The 22,476-nt window shown below is 45.5% G+C and overlaps 1 protein-coding gene across 1 annotated transcript; it reads left to right on the forward strand.

Annotated features, from left to right (window-relative positions):
* The first annotated feature begins 6,680 nt into the window (after positions 1 to 6,680).
* Positions 6,681 to 21,497, forward strand: LOC146763759 (AT-rich interactive domain-containing protein 4B-like). Its single transcript, XM_085566625.1, has 3 exons — positions 6,681 to 11,719; positions 13,644 to 13,735; positions 14,190 to 21,497. Exons 1-3 carry the CDS (start codon positions 11,577 to 11,579, stop codon positions 14,393 to 14,395), a joined length of 441 nt encoding a protein of 146 aa, XP_085422751.1. The 5' UTR covers positions 6,681 to 11,576; the 3' UTR covers positions 14,396 to 21,497.
* The last annotated feature ends 979 nt before the right edge of the window (positions 21,498 to 22,476 follow it).

The raw sequence follows: 22,476 nt of genomic DNA on the forward strand, positions 1-22,476 counted from the left end.
GTCACAGTGCCGCGTCACAGCACAGCGATGTCCCGGTGAGCCCGAGGCCTGGTTGTCCAGAGCAGCTTTTCCGCTCGCTCCCTGCAGGAGGATCCCTGCGACCAAGGAGTTCTCAGCAGACGGCCTGCACCCCGAGAGGAGTCTTGCTTTACCCCTTGGGTGGCATTCAGTGTGCGAAGCAGCAGAGCACGGCCAAAATGTTCGGGCAGGTCTGTGCCGCGGTTTGCACCATCTTTACCGTTGCTTATTCTGGATATTACCTGACCCACCTGACTCGTAAGTAAAGGTTTATCCTGGGGCTGGCGTCCCCTGGCTTTTGCTTCGCTCTGCTCCATTCGCCGCGGTAGTGACCGAGTTGATCAGGGAACAAAACTGCCGTTAGGATGCCACCAGTTTGGTAAATCTCCTGCCAGCAGCATCAGCTAAGAAGGGGGTATCTGTACTGGGTGGTAGGTGCAGAGCGTTTGCAATGTAATTTGCAGCCTGCAGCGCTTGCCTTCCCTCCCCGGGACAGCGCGTGGCAGTGGAGTGTGTCATTTCCTCAGCTTGCTGCTTCAACCAAGACAACCTGGAAATTGTAGACTCTGAGGGGAGATGCTCAGAAGTACTTCTCAAAACCCTGTGGCTCTCTCCAGGAGTGAAGGAAAGCCCCTTTTGCTCCAAATGCTGCCATTTAGAGGCCTTGGCTGTGTGCCTTGACCCTTTCTAGGCTGCGCCAAGGTAGCCATTCCCCTGGCGATGCAGCACAAACTCCAGTCCAGTTAGGGTTTGCTGCTGAAGGCAGGAGCTGTTCTGGGGCCGCTGCAGCGGAGAGCTGCCACAGCAAAGGGGCCCTTTGTGGAAGCTTTGCTGTTGTATTGTCTTCCAGCAATTGATGGGAATGGCTTGTGCATGCAATTAAAAAAACGATCTATAAAATACTGGGAAGAGAAGAGGAAAAACTGCTTGAGCTGTTGCATTTCCTTGGCCGTGTTTCTGTTTCTTTCCTGGCAAAAGAGGCCCAAACGTAGACAGCGCCTACTCTAGTGTCCTTGTTTGTTCTCTCGCTTGCTGTGGGAAAGGGCTCTTGCTCCTGGAGGCATGTTGGGAAAGGGAAATGCTCTCCGTTGGGAATGACTTGTGCTGTGGGAGCCCCCAGCAAAAGGCACTTTTCTAAGGGCCTCTGGTTCCTTTTCCCTTGCTCCCTGCAGGTCACCTCACACGTGGATGGAGAAAAGCCTGTGCTTTGGTGAGTGGCAAAGGAACCCCTGACGTTGCTGGCATGTTAGAACTGTGCAGCAAGCTGTGAGCTTGGCCTGTTGCAGTAGAGTGTAGAGTGCCAGCGTGGGAGGCTGAAGGAAAGGCCAGCTGCCTGGTGGCAGCAGCAGTAGCAAAGGGAGCACTGGCTCCTTCCTTATTTTCCCATCAAGAGCCTTTCAAGAGGTGAAAAGCAAATGTGACAGCTCCAAGGTGTCTTGCTGCTTCTAGCCAGCATGGAAGATCAAATGCACAGCAAGAGGCAGTAGCACCTCATTCAGCCATCTTCCGAGGGCTTTCATGACTCAGAATGCCACTTGTATCCAAGTCTATGATTTGCCCTTATTCTGGGTGCTTTCCCAGCGCAGTAGAAAGCAGCTGCTGCAAGGGTTGGCTGTTCCCAGTCTCTCTCACTTCTGTCTGTCTGCAGGGCTCAGCCGCAGGGTCAGCGCCTCGTCTGGCTGGCACTGTTACAGAGGGAGAGGCTGAAGAGGAGCAAAACAGCATCAAGCCTCCAGCTGCTGTCCCTCCACAGGCTGAACTTGCAGAGCCAGTAAGTGGCATCTGAGCCTGGCACTGCCTTGGATGCAGGGCCAAGCTTCAAGCCAGGCCTTCAAGCCCAGCCCTTGTTGCTTGCGGCTGAAGATGCTGGGGGCTGTGTGCCTGCCATGACCTAGTGCTGCTTCAGCCAAGCCAGGGAGCCCTGGCCAGTGGGTCCTGAACTTTGACACTTGAGCATCACTTTGCTGGGATGCTCAGAGGGCTCGAGAATGCCTCTTGGCATCAGACAAGAGGCAGCATTCAATGATTCCCAGCGTAGAAATGAGCCCCTTGTGCCCCCTGGCGATGCGGGCCGCCTGTGGCCAGCGGACAGAGCGGTCCAAAGACTCAGCTGACAGCCTTGCAGGATATTTGGGAAACACTGGCCCCTGGAAGGGACAAGCCACACTCCATGGACTACTTAGGTTCAGGCATGATGTAGACTGTGCTTCACTTGCACATGGTCAGAGCAGGGTTTGGTGAGGAGAATCCTAGAGGGCTCTGCATTGTAAAGGGCGGGTGGGGCTCAGCAGGGCTGGAATGCAGCCCCGAAGGGCCGCCCCCTAATGCCTGAAATACAGAGGGGAAATCGGTGAAAGGGATCAGAGAAGGGACACGCTCTGGGCTTCTGCTCAGACAGTTGCATGCCAGCTCCAGGGTGATTTCATTGCCCAGGAAAACACAGGAGGAGGAAGAACCGCAACAAGGCTCTGGAGCCCTGTTCTGATCTCTGTGCGGATCTTTGCAAGCCCATCAATGGCTAGTTCCACTCGTCGTGCAGAAAGGCCAGCACGATGGAGCATGGAAGTGGCCATGAGGGGCTGTATCGAAGTAGCCTTAGTGGTTTTCCCATTGCCTTTGGGAAGGGGACGTCCAAAAGCCCCCAGCTGAGGAGGCCTGGCGGTGGCCGACAGCATCTTCCGAAGGCCTTGCTTTTGCCGTGTGCTCTCCGGGGCGTCTGTGCCAGCCGCCCTTCTGACGGGCAATCCTTTCTGGTCCCAGCTCAAGACAGGCTCTGCCATTCAACGTGCCGCTGGACCGGCATCGCCTGCAGCAGCCAGCTGTCCCCCAGCTGCCGGCACTTCATCCAGCAGCCCAGCCCAGCAGCCCGAGATGAGAGAGGAGCAGGGCCTGAAGACACTGAGTACGTCTGCCGTGTTTCTTGTCTGCCAGAGCAGTGCGTTGTCTGCCTGTCTCGGTGCAGGCTGCGCCAGAAGTTCCTCCTCGGTCTCAGAGGCGCTGAGGCCTCTCTGCAGAAGCTGTTGTTGTGCTTTGAGGCAGCGAGGGAGCGCGCGGGGTGTTCCTGCTGCCTCTGGGGGCACCTGGGCCTGGCTTGGCTCTGCCTGGGCTGCCTTTTGTGGCACGTCGCGAGTGACTGGCCCCAGGGAGCTCTCAAGCTCCTGACAGTGGGCATGCATTTTGGATTGTGTGGGCAGCAAGGCCTCCGGTTGAAAGTGAGCTCCTGGCACTGCTTTTGTCTCTCTCAGGGAGCATTGTGAGTCTGGGCGAGCCAATGAAGAAATACAGGGCATTTGAAGAACTTGGACGAGGGTAAGTGTGACGTCTGCTCCATAGAACAAACCGTGGGCCGGGTCTTCAGCTTGTGCAATATCCAGCGTGAAGTCAGGCCAGTTCCAAACGCGGTCAGCCTCGGGCTTTGCCTCCTGTCACCTCTCAGGACGGCTCAGTCAGAGCAGTCAGGAAGCATCAGCAAAGACAACTTGATGCAAGCGACGCCTTGCTTGCAGCAGTGAGGAGCAGGACCTGGAAGATCTCCTGGCCCTGTGTCTGTATGGCCTCCAAGGGCACCTTGCCACTCAAGAGCTGTCTGAGGACAGTTCTTGAAGGCAGTGTTTTCCAAGTTAGTCTTCTCCAGATGTAAGCCCACTTGCACACCTGTGCGCAAAGCCACACAGAGATCGAGCCCCCCTTCCACTGGAATGGAACCAAGTGGGCGTGTGCCTTGGAGATTTGCACGGGTCCTTGGTCTCCATGAGGGAGCTCCGTGTTCCCTGTCCGGCATGGCAGAGGGCTGGTGGGCTGCCGTGCTGCCGGCTGAAGAGACGCCGCAGCCAGGCGTTTTCTAAGGAGTCCAGGCAGCCTAGGGAGATCTCCTGCCTAGGCTTGCTTTCACTGCCAGGGCTATAAAGGGCTTTTTCTGCTGCCCTTTTCTTTCTAGGGGCTTTGGAGCTGTTTATAAAGCCCTCGACACCAGCACAGGACAACAGGTAAAGTGTCCATACCCACGGCAGTTTCTCCCTAAGCTCTGCTGTCTGGCAACAGGGCAGTTTGGCACAGCTCACTGTGTCATGGCACGAGCGCTCGCTCCGTGTTCCTTGAGGTCTCGTGCAGGGAGCGACTTCTCAAGTTAATGGTCGCCAATGTCTTTGTAGGTGGCCATCAAGATAATGTCTCTTCAGGAGAAGATGTCTGAGGAGCTGGCTGTCAATGAAATCTTGGTGATGAGGGACAGCAGGAATCCCAATATTGTCAGCTACTTAGACAGGTTGGGGTATTCTCACGTCTATGTAGCTTTAGACATCTGCATGTGCACGGGAGGAGTTTGCAGCTGGCTTTCAGTAATCTCTTCTGGCATGTGTAGCTTGGAGAGCAGTTGCAAAAGCCTGGGTCAGACCCTCGGGTGCCTGAGCCGTGCCCATTCCTCTCTCTCCATGCCGTGGTTTCCTTCTTTCAGCTACCTGGTGGATGCGGAGCTCTGGCTGGTGATGGAGTTCATGGACGGCGGCACGTTGTTCGATGTGCTCCGGGCAGTGTACCTGGAGGAAGGACAGATAGGCGCCGTCTGTCGGGAGGTGAGGCGTCCCGCTTGTGCTTCCCCTGGCCTGCCCAGGATGGTTCTTGTCAGCTGGTGGTTAAGGAGAGCAGAGATTTCTTGGCCCCGGCTTTCTTTTGGCGCTGCTCTCACGACACAGAGCAGAAGAAAGAGCATTAATCTGAAGGGAACTGCCTGCTGGAGTCCCCGCACGCCTTAGGCTCTGTTCTTGCACTCTTCCATGCTGTCCGTCCTCTGGCGCTCGTGCACACTCACTTGTTTCATTTCCTGGCTTGCTCCTCTCAGCTTTGCCTCTGAATGTTTGTCTGGAGCCTGTCCGTCTGTCCGACATTCCTTGACATTCTAAGCCCGCATGCGGGTGGCAGAATTTCAAGCCGAGGGCGAAGGAGATGTCCTCAGCTTCAAAGCACGGCATTGCAGCCCAGATGGCGAGGGATTCTGAAACAGGTCTAATGTGCTGCTTCCTCCTCTGCTGCCACAGGGCTTCCAATGAAATCGTTGCCATGCTGCTTGCCAGCCAAAGGTCACGTGCTTGGTACCAATGGCAGGATGGACTCGTGCAAGCTCAGATGCCTTCGCTTTGAAATATCCAAAGCACTTCTAAGAGTGTTGAAGCAGCAAGCTCTTGCTCTTGACAGCGCCGTGCTAGTGCTCCCTCCTTCACAATTCCCTGAGAAAGCTGTCAACCTCTTGGAGCCCTTTTCTTTCTTCTGGGATTAAATCAGATGCTGAATGTTAACTTTCCTTCCCTCCTTTCTCTCTCAGTGCCTGCAAGGACTGCATTTCCTTCATTCCCGCCAAGTCATCCACAGGGACATCAAAAGCGGCAACGTTCTCGTGGGCATGGACGGATCTGTCAAGCTGGGTGGGTATCGTCCCTGCTCAGGGGCAGCCTTCCCCGCGTGTGCTGTGGGGCTGCTTTTTGGTGACTGCCACTTCCCCAGAAGCGCTGCTCAGCCAGCGCGTGAATCGTGAGGGTGTTTCTGAAATGGCCAATGCCCTATTTCCCTGGCTCCAGCCACGGGGAAGGCAAGCTCAGCTGCCTTTTCAGCTAGACTGGGCATGGCCTTGGCAGGCTTGGAGTGGGCCATCCTTTAGGCCGGTTTGCCAGCGGTGGCTGGCTTTGACAGGCTTTGTTTTTCTCCTCAGCTGACTTTGGCCTCTGCGCTCAGCTCAGCCCTGAGCGCAGCAAGCGCAGCTCCAGAGTGGGCACTCCCAGCTGGATGGCCCCGGAAGTGGTGAGAGGAGAAGCCTACGGCCCCAAAGTGGACATCTGGTCCCTGGGGATCATGGGGCTGGAAATGGTGGAAGGGGAAGCTCCTTATGAGAGGATGGCCCGTGTCAGGGTAAGGTGCAGCTTAGAAAGGGGGCTCTGTGTGGAGAGAGCTGTTGTGGCTAGGAAAGGAGCAGCTAGAGTGCCCTCTTCCATCCATGTGTTGTAGGTTTTTGAACTGATAGAAATGAACGGGCCCCCGAAACTGCAGAACCCCAGGCACCACTCGGCTCTCCTGCGCGACTTTCTGCGCTGCTGCCTGCAGGCAGACGAGGACAGGCGCTGGTCTGCCCAGGAACTCCTGCAGGTGAGAAAAAGCAAAGGGGCAAAAAGCCCTGCCAGCTGAGGACACCTGCATCCAGGGATCAAGAGGAGTGTGGGCTGCGTGGGTGAGGCAGCTTCCAGGAGAGGAAGGCCCACGGGGAATGTGCTGCCCTCGGTCCTCTTGGTGTGTCTTTTGGGCAGCCAAGGAGTCCTGCTTGGGCCCGTGAGGATGTGCTCATGGAAAGTAACGGGGGTTCCCTTCTTTTTGGTTTTTCTTCCGGGCAGCATCCGTTTGTGACCTCAGGCGAGCCAGCCTCCAGCCTGGCTGCTCTGGTCACCTCAGCCAAGCAAGTGCTGGAAGACTGGAGAGGAGACGCTTGCGCCTGAGGAGGCCCTTGTGCCGTGCCAGCTCCGAGCAGGGGCAAGGGGATGTGTTGTGTTTGGGCAGAGATTCAGCCATCCCCTGACTTTTTAATAAGGGGCTGTGCTGTAGATAGGAAATGTAATGGTTCCGGAATTTTCTTAGTTTAGCTAGGTTCAACTTAAACCGTTGTTGTTTTTTTTTTTTTTTCATGAAAAGATTAACTTTTAAAAATTAAGGAAATTCAGGCAGAGAATTCAAAGGACTGTAGAATCTAGATAGCTTAGATAGTAGAGGATAGTTTAGCTTAGAATATAGTCTTGTTAATTTAGGTAAGTTCTGAGCTCTCTTTTAAGTAGAAAAGAAGGAATTGTCATAATCAGAATTAAGCTGTGAGAGGAAAAGCTGTGATGCAGCAGAAGTGCACTGTGCAGGCGCTACAAGCTGTCAGCCTGATCAGGCCAGCTGCCGGGCAGAATGATAAAGATGCAGAAGTAGTGAGGGGACACTTTGTTTCAGCCAGAGTGGCAATAAAACTCTGACATAGGCCGAGCGTTGGAAGACTCCCTTCCTTGCCATGCTCTAGCTAAGCTGGACAGTCCCTTGCAGAGGCCTAAAGAACATGCTAAGTGTAAGCAGCTTTGCTTTTCAGCAGTGGGGAAATCCCATGGAAAACTGAAAGACTTCTGGGTACTGTATACGAGGTAATGAGGTAGCATTCAGGACAACACCAGTAGGCAGGTGTGTAGTACTTCCTGGGCCTCTTGTCGTGAAAATATCAGGGCGATCAGGAGGAATCACGATTTTTTTCTCACCCTCCTCTTACTATATCACTTGTGGAATGTAATTACATTTTTTTAGTGGCTTCCAGCCGTTACTTCCGGCGTGTCATTTTCCCCATTTTCACCCCAGATCCACACCAGGGACCCTCTGGACTGGCCTCATCCCCCATGGGTGTGTGCAGCCAGCAGGGCCTCCTGGAGGGCCATATTCCCACTTTGCTCCTTGGTCTCTTCCCACATCTAGGCCAGGCCGTTTTTGCCAGGTGTTGGACATGCACACAACATTTCATACCTGTCAGTGACTGGTTGGATGCAGAAGCCCTTGCTACCCATGGCTTATCGCCCTTGCCCTTTTCCCACCAAGCTGTGGCTCCATTTTGACTCCATCTGCTGGGACACCCACAATGAGAGTGGACTGGGTGCTCATGGACTAGGTGCACCTTGAGTGGGTCCCACAGACCTGGTTTCCATTCCTCCCTGCTCCTCCTACACCTAAGGCTGCATCAGGGTAAAAAAGCCCTGTAATTCAATGCATATTCACTGCACTTTGTGTTTTTCCTCTTCAGGAAAGGCTGATGCTCATATGACTTTCTTCTGTGGCCTAGACTTTGATTCCCATCCTGGCTCTGGCTAAGAGCAGAACAAATATAATTTATTAACAGCTAGTAAGATCTGCTAGCAAAGGTGCAGTGGTGTGTTTTTTCCTTAAATTGATTGTTTGTTCAATGTTTGTTCGTTTCCTTCCTTCCTAATCTCCTCCCCTCCCCAGCTGTCAATCTTCCCAAGTTCTTCCCTAACCTCCTCCCCTCCAAGTTGTTAATCCTCCCTTTCCCTGCCCCTTCCCTAGAGCATTCCCTGTCACTCCTTCTAGTACCCTCCCCTTCTTCCAGAGTGGTCCCTGTCCATTTACTTACGCTCAACACCCTAATGGTTACTTTGTGTTATTCCACACCCCTATTTCCCCTGATAGGTTTATGATCTGTTAGTCCTGCCTTAGACCCCTCCCCAGCTCTACCCTCACTGGTTATTGTTCCTACTCCCCTCCTCCTGAGTTCCTGTATAAAACCTTTGTTTGCCCTCCCAAACTGGTTTTGGAGCTCTATTATCTTCACCAAATAAATCTGTCTTGTTACAACCCAAGATCTGTGTTGCCTCCATCTGTCCCTGCGCCAATAACTGGGATTGCAGAGCTTGCAGGGGAACGGCCGCACCTCTGTTCCCTTGCTGCCCAGCACGCCACCACTCAGGTGTTGCAAGGGGACGCGACACAAAAGTCACAGTTAGAGCTCAGCATGATGCTTGTCTTCCTCCTGTTTGTGTCTAGGCCTGGTGATTTTCCAGGATGCTACTGCCAAGGAGAAAATTCTCACTAATGCTGGTTTTGACATTGCTTTTTTGTAGAATTTTGATCTGTATCTACAGTGATCTACAGCAACTGAGTCTTTGACATGAAGTTCCTTCATGCAACATTTCTAAGCATAGTGGGAAATGAAGTCCAGATACTAATGAGTTGTGGTTGTTTTAACTCTGTGTAATATATGGTACAATATCACAAAACATGTTAATTTTGAGTGTTTCAGGCAATTAAAACTTAGGCTTATTCTTGTCAATACTTTACTTTCTTCCCTTCAGAAAGCTGTATGTCCAAGTACTAATTTCTTTCTTAGTTTGTTGAAACTTTACCTGTTGGATAATACTTTTTTCTTGACCCAGAGATGGGGCAACTAAGAGGCCTTTTAAAAACTTGAATTCTATTTTTAGACTCATGAGAAGGGTGAGACAATACAGACATTATAATTCATGCCATCAGCTGACTATTTCTTAATTACAATACACAATAAGTGTTTCTTGGCCTATTAGCTTTTTGCTACACCATGATGTAGATGCCTTAAAGCCAATCATCTAAAACCACTCCATGTGGGTCCTGCTACAATGCATCTTTCATAGTTCTATTTCTCCAAAATATCTAGTCTTATTTGCAAGGCTATCTTTTGAAACTTTTTTCTAGCCCCATTTCTCTCTCAACAATATCTGTCCTATTCTATGACATTTCTAAGTCAGTATTTCTTGTCTCAAGGTTTGCATACGGATGCATACTGTGTAGGCTTTCTGTCAGATCCTGAGAGCTCTCTACAAATCCATTTCCCAATTTTACCAATAGACAAGTTTTTTACCTTAGAGTCAGCGACTGAAATAAAAAAGGAACATGTATTAGGAAATTTCAAGTACTGAAGGGTAATATATGTTTCAGTGAGGAGAGGGGGAAGAAGGGAAATGCTTTTAAAATAGATTAAATTTTAAAATGGAGCCCTCATCTAATATTCCAGTATTTGGATATGAAACTAATTCTCCTCCTTTCTTTGATCACAGCCAAAAAAGCAATTCATTCTTTCATGTTATGAGCTACACAGAGGAGTCCTGGAACTTTCCAGTGAATTTGCCAAGGTTTGCTACTTCCTTGAGGTCCCTTGTCTTCCTGAGAATGGGATACCTTTGGGAGTATAAATCTCACAGCTGGAAAAATTCTCTCTTTTTTTCCTGGTTTTCCCTCTAGGAATTCTGTGGAGGATCTACAAAGCAATCTCTGAGAATGTATCTCTTTGGTTTTGGATTGAACAGGCCCAACCTTAGATAATAAGATGCCTATTGTTAATATCTTGGTATTAGGGAGTAGTGTTTGTTTTATATCATTCTGATCTAAAATGGAAGCCCTGAACTGAAAAATTATTTAAAAGTCTTAGTGCAAGTCAGTGACTTGGAAGTTAGTGGCTCCAAGTGGGTTAGCCACTCCAAATACCCACTTTGTAGATACTCAGGCTCAGAAGTGTTTTTGTTTGTTTGTTTGTTTTTTTACCTGGCCCCTGGTCACATTTTATCTAATTGTAAAAATTTATCTTATTGTTACATTTTTAAGGATATGTATGAAATAAACCTGCTACAGATCCACACGGAATTTTCATTTGGGTGGTATGTTTTACTTGTGATCCGACTGTTCAGTACTAACTGGAAAAACCACACCTTTTCCTCTTACCTGTCAGTGTAATAAAGCCTTCATCCTCTGTGTCCCAATACAGGGAGAATTGAACCTTAGCTGAAACTTAGCAGATTGAAAAGTACACAAATGACTGCTTTATTCAAATCTGAATTCCATTTTATACGGCTGCTTATTTTCTTTTTTTTCCTAGTACTTTCTCTTACAAATGTCATAATTTGCTGCTAAAAACCACGAACATGTACAGTTCAGTTTTATGTTTAGGTATGATGAATGATAAAGGCAGACCAAAGGAAAGTACAAAAATTTAGAATAAAAGGAAATAAAGGTAGTTTCACTCCCCTTTTCCCCCCGAATTTGGCTTGATACATTTTTAAGTACACCCCATTCTGCTTCCTTTTCATTGGCATATGAAAGCATGACAGGAAAAGTGGCTTCCCAGGCTTTTAGAAAGGAAGACTTTTCCCATAAACATTTTGGGGTTTTCACTTTTTTTTTTTTTTTAATTAAAGTTGTGCACTACTTAATAGCAAACAAATGAGAAGAATCCATTTTACCAGTGTTGGAAGCTAACTTGATGGGGTGAAATCTGGGACCTCCCTCTGCTGATTCTGGAGAGCAAATAGGATTTGTGTGTATCTGTATCATTTTATTTCAGAGCACTTTCTTCAAAATTCTTCTGGTTTTTAACTGACATTTAGGCATAGGTTAGGTTCCTCAGGTGGTGAGCTACAAGGAAGAATTTCCTTCTGCCACAGGAGTCAGTACTCCTGCTGCCCCACCTTCTCCCTTTCCTTCCCCTGCAGTGTGGTGAGACCTCTGGAACCCCTGTGCCAAGGAACAGCCCAACTGCCCAACGGCCACAAACTGCCCAACTGCCCAACGGCGTCCATGCTGTGCCTGTCACCCTGTGGCCCCACTGCTTCTACAGCACAGGCTGTGCTTGCTTTCACATCTGTTTGGGTGCTGACAAAGATCGTGTCTTCACTTGAAAGGTCTCAGCATGGACTGTAGGAAGGTACTTGTAGTCTTTTAAATGAAGAGGAGAGTTTTCCTCTACACATTGAATGTTTAACAAATTGTAAGCACTGCATAATTTTAAGATGGCAATCTTGTAATTACCCAAATGAGAAAGGTTTTTCATCCCTTCTTTCACCTAGAATAAAACTGACGGGGAGAAGGAAGAGGAGTTTTTAGTGCAAAATTGTGCTCCAACTCTTGAGTCACCTTCCACAGCAGCTGTAGCAGAGTGCAGTAACCATCAATCCACTGTCTCTGGGAGTCTGTCACCAAATCAAGAAGGGATACAAAGCATCACAGGTGAAACAGATGGCATGGCAGAGGCACAGAATACTGCAGGGCAGATGCAAGATCTACAGTCTCAACGAAATATTTCTTCAAAAGGTTTTGATGCCAGTGTCAGCTCCAATAGTGGTAATCAATCAGAGCCAGAGCATGCTGAAAATGGTACAGGAAAGGCTTAAAAGAGCTGTCTTCAACCTAAGCAACTCTCATTTTACCATTGCTTATGTATCTTCATTTTGTTATAGTTTTGCTGATGGGAAGTGAATTTTTGTAGGAAATAGTAGCCTCCTGTCTACTTCAAGTGTGTGGAAATGGTGTAATTATCTAGTGAAAAAAATACAACTGCCAGGAAGTTTCTTGGCCTTTTGTTAGGAATTATGAGGTTTCAATGAGGAAAAAAGTATATAAGAATGATGTTTTATACTGGACCTGACAAGAAAGGTCCAGAACAATCTGTAATACATTGTGTAAGGAATATTTATTGTAGCAAGATGAAAGCACTTTGAGTGCCCTGCTTACAAGTAAAAAGATGTTGTTTCTTGCATAAAACTTGATTCTCTGTAAGCTATTTCATTTGGGGGAGAAAGTGCCAGTTATTGCATATTTGGGCAACCATTGCCCCTTGTGAAGTTAATGTTCTGAAAAATGGAAGTCAAGCTGATGTCAAACACTGACCTTCTTAGTTGGGTTTCACATTCATGTGATTTTGAGATTCATCTTTAGACCGCCAGAGAGAAGAGGATAATAGACACAGCTAACACTTGTGCAGATAATGTCAGTGTACTGCTGCCTGCATTTTAACTGTTGGCAAGGCTGGATCCAAAAGCTTTCTTGTGAAAGTGACTGACTCTTTAAGCACCTGTATTGTGTCAAAAATACAGCTTTTTTCACTGTGCTGTAATGCCTGAAAAATTTATAACACTGATGAAGAAAACGCTTGTCTGACTAAACTTTTGAGATTACAGATTTTTTTTTTTCATTGCAACAGATTTCAGTTAACAATTAACTGAATTTCCACAAAATGCCTTTAAAGTGTGTTACTATAATTCATCTGTAAATATTGTTTTAAAAGAACGCAATATTTATCTCTAATATCTCTAAACAATATCTCTATTGTTTTATTAATCACAGACATACATACTTTGAGAAAAACACAAAGAAATGTAGACTTTTTAAAATAGTTTTTGTTATTTCTGTTTCTTTCTACTTTTTGGGGTCTTTTTCCTCCTTTATAGTGCTTAGTGGCCAAAAAAACCTTCTAAATGCTCAGGGAAGAAACAGTTCCTCCAAAAAGCAGAAAACAAGCCTCAAAACATCTGTGAACATCAAAAAGAAGAATAAAAGTAGTAAGTACAGGAGCTCAGTGTGAAATAAAATATGTGAAAGTACCATGTCATTTATTTGAAATTAATATTAAAAAAGGTGAATAGGAGCTAGGATGTAATAATCAGTCTTGCAAAGTCTTTTAAAGATGATATAGCTCCATAAGTAGAAACGTGGAAAATTTTGGCACCTACATGAACACATTACAGTGCCTCTTTACCTTATTTTCTGATGCAGGCAATTTATTTATGGCTGTGATTCTAAAGCAGTAAGTGCACTGCTGTCGTGATCCAGTTGGAGAGTAGAGTGGACTATGGCTATACGAACCTTGAGCAGCTGGATCGTATTCAAGAATCTGCTTCCAAGAAGTGTGTCCCTGCCCTACCTCCTTATGTTCCTGCACACACACATTCAGTTAAATACCTGCCAGTTTTTGGGATGGATTGTGGAGCCATAGTCTCCTACTTTTATCAACCTTCTATGTTTGTAGGACTTTGGTTCCCATAAATCCCATAAGATCTGAGTCTACATGCACAACAACTAACTGGCCGGTGTTTCCAGTGCAAGGTTTCCCTTTCCCAGCATGTCAGAATTAAAGGGGCCCCATTACAGACCAGGTTTGCGGTCCTGTACCTGGGCACCCATGGCGCAGAGAGCTGTGTGCAAAGCTACTACACCAGGATGGATTCTGTCATGTTAGAGCAAGACAGCTCCTGGTAAGCTTTGGGTTGGGTGGGAAAGTTGCTTTGTTTTGTAACAATCTACCTTCCCACAGGAAAATGTGAGCAAAGTGAAGAGAGGAAGTCTGATGTAAAAGAACACGATAATCATTTGCCCAAAGGTTGCAAATGGAGTTTTCAAGTGTGTAAGTATCTTCTTTGAAACATGTCTCTTGTGGTCTTGCAATATACTTTAAGAAGATTTTTGGAATTTTCTGGTTTTGAGGATTTTTTACCTCTAAAATCACTCCATCCCCAGTTTGCTTAATTTTGTCATATATCCTGATAATTTTCCTTTCTTGCTGCTTTACTCTTTGTTCTCTGTTTCTTGTTCCCCCTCTAAGATTATTAATTTTTAAATCTTCCCTTTCAATTTTGCCATAATAAACCAGGACTTGTTTAGTATTTCTTGTAAGAAGAAGTTTCAGTGTGTTTGTGTCAATCAAGGTAGTGATAATAAACAGCAGTTGCTGTTTCTCAGCTTTGCTGCCTGCTACCTCAAAGCACATCACTAAGATTTGAGTACCTCCCCGTACATTGAATCAGAAGGCTTGGGAACTTCTGCAATGCAATAATTAACAGAAATTGTTTCACTTGCAGCTGACTTGCAAAATTTGAGTAGCAACGAGTGCATAACAATTCTCCAAGCAAAAATGCAGGAAATCCGGAAACGCTATCGGTTGCTGAAAGCTGAGTTGGCTGCCATTGACAGGAAAAAGCATTTAAAGAAAAAAAAAGAGCTGGAAAGTAAGTGCTGGGAACTAAAATCTATTTTTAGAGAGCTAACTTGCATATCACGTTACTAAGGTTTTAACAAGAGTTGGGTAAACTTTAGGGAGATTAGTGCTGTTATGAGTGTGTTTAAGCTTGCTGTTTTTCTGAAAACACTGGATACATTTATTTTATGACCTTTAGAAGGTCCAGATCAGATACCCAGTGATGATGTAAGGGGAGAAAAATTAACAAGGCAGTCAATCCAGTTAATTCTGTTAAGGCAGAACTATTTTATACAGGAAACAATAAACAGAAAATAAACTTTTCCAAGCAGCGAACGAATAATGGTTGTTAATAACTTCTCATTTTTTTGTCAAGCTCGATTTATTTTCTGTAGCATTGCCTTTGTGCCTACTTAGTGCTTTCTACTTAGGATTAGAGAATTATTTCAAGAGTGTAAGGGAGATAATCAATAAAATGCCTCATTTTTCTGAAGATGTCTTGCTGCAGGAACTGTTCTAGCGTGCCTTCTGCTAAAAGTGTTAAAAGGATAAATTTTTCTCATGTCTTGTTCATGCATGCATGTAAGAGTTCACTGAGTACATGAAGAATAAGTGAAATCGCATTAAGATTTTATGGCTGCAGCCATTGCAAGGGAACTGCAGCTGCTACTTGGTTGCCAGAGGAGGTACAGATTCAGTAGTGGGACAGGGTCCTATCTGTGCCAACTCCCAGAGGAAAGAAAGAGAATAGCTGACTTGTTGGTGGGTCAGGAATGAACTCTGGTGTCCTCTGGCTAGGCTCTTGATCTGCATGGCTTATCAGTCAGGGCTTTAAGGGGCAGCAACGCCAAAACTGGGGGAAAGAGGTTTTATTTCTTGAACATCACTAGGGGCTAAATACTGAAGTCAGTATATATGTCCTCATTTTGGCCAGGACAGGGTTAATCTTTTGCAGTAGCCAGGAGGAAGCATGCTTAGATTATTCCATACCACCTCATATCACTATAAGGAGAAGGGGAAAGGGATCCTGTTCTGGAGAGGAGTTCTGGTCAAGAAAATGTGGCAGAGGAAGCTGTCCAATATTGTCTATTATCTGGGGGTTTTTCCACATGAATAGTTTCTTTGCTTATACCCTCTGACATTAGTATTGTTGCTGCTACCATTTGGTTTTATATCTCATTGCTGTTTCAATTAAGTTGTTCTTATCTTAACCAATGACCAGTACCTTTCATGCTTCCAATTCTCCTCTCCAGCACACTGCAGCAGTGTGGGAGAGTAAGAGAGAACAGTGTGTGGTTTGAAGCCTCAGTGGGGGCACTGAACTGGGAAGTATCATTCCTAAACCACAACAGCCTTGTTTGTCTCCTAGTGTAGGGCTTGAAGGGTTGAGATAATAACAGATCTGCCCAGTGTGAACTGGAAATAATTTAATCTAAACATTAGTTTTATTAGATATAGAGCCACTGGTCACAATGCTGCTTGGTCTACTCATGTGGGTGCGCTACCTAACCCCATGGTGGGTTGACCTTGACTTGATGCCAGACACACACCAAAGCCTCTGTATCATCCCCTCTGTGGCTAGACAGGGGAGAGAAAATATAACAAAGGGTTCATGAGCTGAGGACCAGGAGAGATCACTCACCAAATATCGTCACAGGCAAAACCAGCTAGAATTAGGGATACTAACTGAATTTGTTACTAACAAAATCAGAGAAGGATAAAAAGAAATAAAACAAAACACCTTCCCCCTACCTCTTCCTCCTTCCCAGCTCTACCTCCTCCCCTTCAGCATCTCAGGGAGACGGGATGGACAATCAGCTCATTGTGTGTTTCTGCTGCTGCTCAGGGAGAGGTGTCCTTCTCCTGCTCCAGCATGGGGTCCATCTCGTTGAAGACAGTTCTCCATTAACTTCTCCACTGTGAGTTTATCCCATCGGCAACAGTTTTTCACAAACTGCTGCAACAGGGATTACTCTTCCACCATGCGATTCAAGAACAGGCTGCTCCAGCATGGGTCCTCCAAAGGGTCACAAGTCCTGCAGGAAACCTACTCCAGCATGGGCTACTCTCTCCACAGGCCTGCAGGTCCCTGCTCCAGCACAGGCCTCCCATGGCTTCACAGCCTCTTCTCAGCATTCACCTGAGCATGTCTCTTCTCCACAGACTGCAGGTGGATCTCAACTCCCCACTTCCTTCACCACTTACCTTGGTGTCTGCAGAGTTGTTCCTCTCAAATATTCTTCTGCTCTTCTCTGGCCACAGCTACATCTGTGCAGTAACTTTTTTTTCCCCTTCTTAAATATGTTGTCACAGAGACATTACCATAATTTCTGAATGGCCCAGCCTTGGCTAGTGAAACACCTGTCTGGGATCTAGTTGGGGGGAAAGAGGAGGATGATTTTCCCCAGTCTTTCACCCACTTCTCCCCTTTCAGGCCTATTACAACAGCTTTTAAGAATTCTGAATTCCCTTTAGATGTTAAGGAAAGTATGTTCATGTTGTTAGGTCTGCTAGGTCTCTTCAGTGCAATGCACACCATATTTAGAGCCAAGAAAGATTTCTAGGGAGGTTATTCAGAGATCTGCCCTGAAGTGGGATAGTAATGAGTGGCTTGGAATATAGGTGGACATGAGCCAGTGTTGGGAGGACTTCTCCAATGGTTTAGCAGTTCACCCATTAACAACTACAATAACCTGTCAAAGTGATTAAATATGTCAAAGAAAAATGCTGTAGTAGCTCCAGAGAGGCATGAATTTGTGCAACATGTTCTGTCCTGGCTACTGTTTACTGGACACTGCTCAACAGCAGATATTACCCCCAGGAGAAGGAGAAAGAAAGCAGACCAATCAGCACCATGGCCACTCAAACTGCTTCTGAACCAGAGGAGCAACCCCTGCCAGTAGCAGTCAATCCTATTCAGAAAAAGAAATCCAGCATGTAATCAGCTCACTTCATGAGGGATGAAGAGGAAGTAGAACCCTCTAAACAGGAGGAAGAGGCAGCGCCAGAGATAATCACCCAATCCCAATCTCCAGGTGAACTGTAAAATATACAAATAAGATTTCAACCACTAGTCAGGAGAGCCCCTGGTGACCTCGCTGGTCTAATTCTGGGATGTTGTGGCCCATGATATGCTACTGGATGGCAGTGAAGCCAATCTCTGTCCTGGAATATGAGCATTGACAAGAGGATTGGGAAGAGCACAGAAACTCTCAGCCTCTGGAGATGGTTCTTGTCAAATGTGAGGGAAAGGTATTCTTGCCTGGTCTCTCAGAGGACCCTTCTGCTGTGGGACTCCTGAGGGTTGAAGAACAACAGGTGCTGATGGTTACTACAACAGTGCAGTGTTGGCAATATCACACCAACCAGGACTCCTTGACCCCCATGTAGAAGAAGATTTGAGAGCAGGAGAGCCAGGAAGTGGTCAGCAAGATTTGCCGACCCTTTAGTAGTCCTATATGGCCAATGTGTAAGTCCAATGGAGAGTGGAGACCGAATAGACTGTTGCCCCAGTGGTGGAAACACAGGCCCACTATTTGCCACGTGCCGATCCAGGCTGGATTAGAAAAGGGCGAGGCTCCAGAACACTTGCAGTACATCAATGATATTGTATGGGGCAACACAGCAAAGGAAGTTCTTGAGAAAGGGGAGAAAATAATCCAGATCCTCCTGAAGGCTGGTTTTTCCATAAAGCAAAGGAAAGCAAACTCAAGGGATCTGCCCAGGAAATTTAGCTTTTAGAAGTAAAATGGCAAGAGGGAATGTCACCAGATTCCAAAGGTGTGGTGGATAAACAAGCAGCTACATCCCCACCAAACAGCAAGATGCAAGAACAGGTTTTCCTAGCCACTGCAGGTTTCTGGAGGATGCATGTTACAGACTGCGGTCAGATTGTAAGACTTATTATATTATTATATTATTTTATTTTTATATTACATATTATATTATATTATGTGACATGGAAGAAGAATAATTTGAAGTGGCATCCTGAACAACAACAACCTTTTGAATGAACTAAACAGGAGGTTCTTCATGCAGTCACCTTTGGGCCAGTCAGGATAGGAGCGTGTGTGAAAATTTTACTCTATCTGCAGTCGCAGATAGGGAGAGTGGTCTTTACTGGAGTCTCTGGCAAAAAGTACCCAGGGAGACTTCAGGATGACCAGTTAGGTTCCAGACTTAGAGATACAAGAGAACTAAGGCGTGTTACACCCCACCTGAAAAAGAGATCCTGGCAGCTTATGAAGGGGTTTGAGCTGCTTTGGAAGTGATTGGCACCAAAGCACAGCTCCTCCTTGCACCCTGACTGCCAGTGCTGGGCTGGATGTTTAAAGGGAAAGTCCCTACCACATATCAGCGTACTGATGCTACATGGAATAAGTGAGTAGTGTTGATCACACAGCAGGCTCAAATAGGAAATACCAATCACCCAGGAATCTCAGAAATCAAGGAAGCCAAATATTTTGGACTATCATCAGAGGAGGAGGACAAAAAGGTGATGTGCTGAGGAGGCCCCACCATATAATCAGCTACCAGAAAAAGCAAAATGCCCTCATCATTGACGATTCCTGCCATATGTTGAGGATAAATCAAAAATGGGAAGCTGCTATATGGAGTACTAAACGGCAAGTTGCAGAAGCTACTGCAGGACAAGGTGGATCAAGTCAATTTGCAGAGCTGAAAGCCATCCAGATGGCTTTAGATATCACTAAACAAGAGAAATGGCCAGCGCCCTACCTCTACACTGACCACTGAACTGTAGCAAATGCTCTGTAGGGGTGGCTGGATCAATGGAAAGAGATAAATTAGCAGCAGAGAGGTAAACCCATCTGGACTGCTGAAATTTGACAAGCCATCACTGCTGGATAGAAAATCACATCACGTAGATGCACACGTACCTGTGAGTTGGCTACTGAAGAACATTACAACAATGGACAGGTGGATTGGACTCATGACTGAGGGGTGGGCTTAACCATGGATACTATTTCCCAGATTATCCTTAGCTTTGAAACATGCACTGCAGTCAAACAGGCCAAGTAAAGCCTCTATGGTATGGGGAGCAACGCTCAAAATACAAATATGAGAAGGCCTGGCTAGTTAGACTGCACTCCCACAAACTTGGAAAGCCAAGCGCTATGTGCTGACAGGGGTGGAATCCACCACCAGATAGCTGGAGATGTACCCTGTGCCTGAAAACCATCTTGAGTCTTGAAAAGCAAGGCCTGTGGTAACGTGGAACCCCAGAAAGAGCTGAGTCAGCCAATGGAATTAATTTCAAAAGTAGTCTCATAGACCCCTGGACCAGAGAGCACAGCATTGAGTAGGTATCATATTCCTTACCGTGCATCAACATCTGAAACTATGCACACTTTGGGAGAGCCTCGGTGGGGCACTGAACTGAGGAGTAACATTCCTAAATCATGACAATATACCAGTGCTTACTGAATGGAAAAACATTTTAACTGCTTATTTATAAAGCTTTATAACCTGTGTTTTCCTCTTCCTGTGCAGGGGCTGCTGCCACATCAAGTTCTTCACCAAATGGAATGCCAGGGGAATGCAGGTGACAGCAGGACTTGCCAAATCACTTTGCACTTAATAGCTGCTGAAGGCCACTCTTTTTAATCAGTACTGAAAAAAAAAATGTTAATCCATTAAAAGAAGCACACAAAACCAACCAACCACCCAAATACTGACTAATGTTTACAGGTTTGATTAAAAAGGTTACTCTGTAAATTCAGAGTACCCATTAATTGGAATAAAACTAAAGTACCTTGCCATATTGAAATGTATTTTAAAATTTTGATTAAATACATTATTAAAAAAACAGCTAACAAATTGTATTAAGTACTGATGTATGAAGATCCTATTCAATCTGCTTGAAGTATTTCTTCATCATAGATTAAAGTGTTTTCTTTTAACTGTTTTCCTGTGAAAACAACAAATACTTAATTTATAATGCTTATTTTGAGCTTCTAAAAGGCTTCAAGAGAATGTGAACTTACAAAAATTTATAGAAAAATGCTGTATTGAGTTTTGCATAAAAGGGAGATTTATGCAATATATTGTACAAACATAAGCAAGGACCTCTGAAACAAAATGGCATAGTTTTTGAATACCTAATTTTGTTTCTAACAGGTTAATTAACCAACCATAGTGTCTTCATGAAAATGACATCATGCTGCAGAATTCGTTGATAAATTATTAATTCAAATCCATTCTCTCTTTTAGCAGAAAGCAAAAGTGTGGCCCAGCATTAATGCAGCACCAGTCAAAACAAAGCTGAATTTTGATTCCTATTCATTATGGTAATTAGAAAATGTCAAAGTAAACTCCTGAAAATATTTGCTGACTCCTTGTATCAACTGTCTTGAGGTCAGATTAATTGGAATTGAAACTGGAATAAATATTCTGGTGTTCTCTGCTTACATGGTGTCTGGCTGTAGTTCAATTGACCAAAATATAACACCTGCAAAATGACACATTACTGATAAGACTGCTAAATTACAATGATAAGCTTTGGAAGCACTGTGTTAAGAATTACCAGTGACCTGGGACTGACAAGAGTCATTGTAATAATTTCAGTGAGGATATTATACCCCAACCAGAATGAGCAAGTATACTGAAATAGTAGGTAGAAGGGAACTTTCTCCATACTAAGATAGCCAGGTAGTGGAACTAAAGATCACTGCACCAGCACTATCCTAAAGAAAAACAGAAAGCAACACAAACATGAATCTGAATAGAATCACCACTGTGCATTTCATAACATGCATTTATCTTGGAGTTATCCTGCCCTAAACTTAAAGGCTCATTCAATTTTCTATCTTTTGAAGTCTAAGGTTATTATTTTAAATGACCTACATGTGGTAGCATCCTGAATAGTATCTTGGAGATGATCCATATACACAAGAAGACAGTGCAGTATGATTAAGCACTTGGATTTCTAGGGGGGGAAGAACAAAAACCATGACTACTTAGTTGCTGAATGGACAAGTTTATTAGCTGCACTTCCAAAGCAACAGGCTACGGGAATAATGAATGCAAAGAAAACCAGACCTACCTAGAATACTTTGTATTCTCAGCTGATAGTGAAAAAATGTTTTATCTTACAAAAGACTAACAGCATTTTGCATGCATAAACTCTTTAGAGGGATCTCTGTAGACCTGTGAGTCAGGAATTAAAACGTCTTCCTAAAAGTCTTAGCACTCCTTCTGGAGTGAATGGAACAAAACACAGCAAATCAAGCAAGAACTGAGGCAGTACCAAGTTGTTTGGGCTTTTTCAAGGCAACAAACTTCTGAGATAACAAGATGTTTGTGCTGTCAGAATAAAAGCTGCTTTTGAGTCAAGATCTACTCTTCTCTCAGAAGCGTGATTGTTTCCAGAACACTGAGTGAAATAGAAATTAAGTGCATATACTGGAACAAAACCAAAATGTTATTCTACAATAACCCAACACAGTAGTTCTGCCCTGACTAGATATCTTTGAAGTGCTCTCATTTCTTGTGAAAACTCAAATTATTTCTAGGAAATAAAGTGTTTGACACAAACACTCATAGATGATGCTTCAATCAAATCTAAGTTTTAAAAACGGTATCTTTTTTAATACATATATTTAAAAAAAGCTGGAAAAAGAAATGGAGACAGAAAGGGAAAAACCAAACACACTCAAGGAGTAATGGTATAGATTGCCAGGACACAATCTAAACACTGCAATCACAGATCACTTACTTAGAACACATGAGCCAGAAGCCAGACTTTCCCTGTGAGAGAGGAGGGACTCCCTCTCCCTTTTAACAGGCTTTCTCACTGCTTTGGGAGCTCACACCCAGCTAGCAGAAGGCAGCTTTTCTTTCAGATTAAGCAAGGCAGAAAGATCCAGTACAGCAGCTTCCTTGCAGAATCTTGCTTTTGAGCCCCCTTCTTCAACTCTTTTCTTCTGGTGATGGGAAGGAAAAGCACACCCTGTCCACATGAGCCCATGCTGCACCCACCTTGTCTACAGTGACAGCAGGCATCTGTGATTCCTCTCCAAAGCCAGCTGAGAGGTGTACTATGGAAGCATAAGCTGCACTGGGAGCATGGCATCATAACATAACAGCAATTACTTACAGAAATTATCCTAACATAGTAGCTTGCAATATCTGTCACACTTTTATATCACAGG

The sequence above is a fragment of the Lonchura striata genome, chromosome Z, assembly GCF_050655825.1.
Source record: "Lonchura striata isolate lonStrDom1 chromosome Z, ASM5065582v1, whole genome shotgun sequence".
NCBI lineage: Eukaryota > Metazoa > Chordata > Aves > Passeriformes > Estrildidae > Lonchura > Lonchura striata.

Coding starts and splice junctions, on each gene's coding strand:
- LOC146763759 (XM_085566625.1), top strand. CDS start 11,577: ATGGCAGAGGCACAGAATACTGCAGGGCAGATGCAAGATCTACAGTCT. Junction 11,720..13,643: donor GCTGAAAATGGTACAGGAAA/GGCTTAAAAGAG, acceptor CTACCTTCCCAC/AGGAAAATGTGAGCAAAGTG. Junction 13,736..14,189: donor CAAATGGAGTTTTCAAGTGT/GTAAGTATCTTC, acceptor TTTCACTTGCAG/CTGACTTGCAAAATTTGAGT.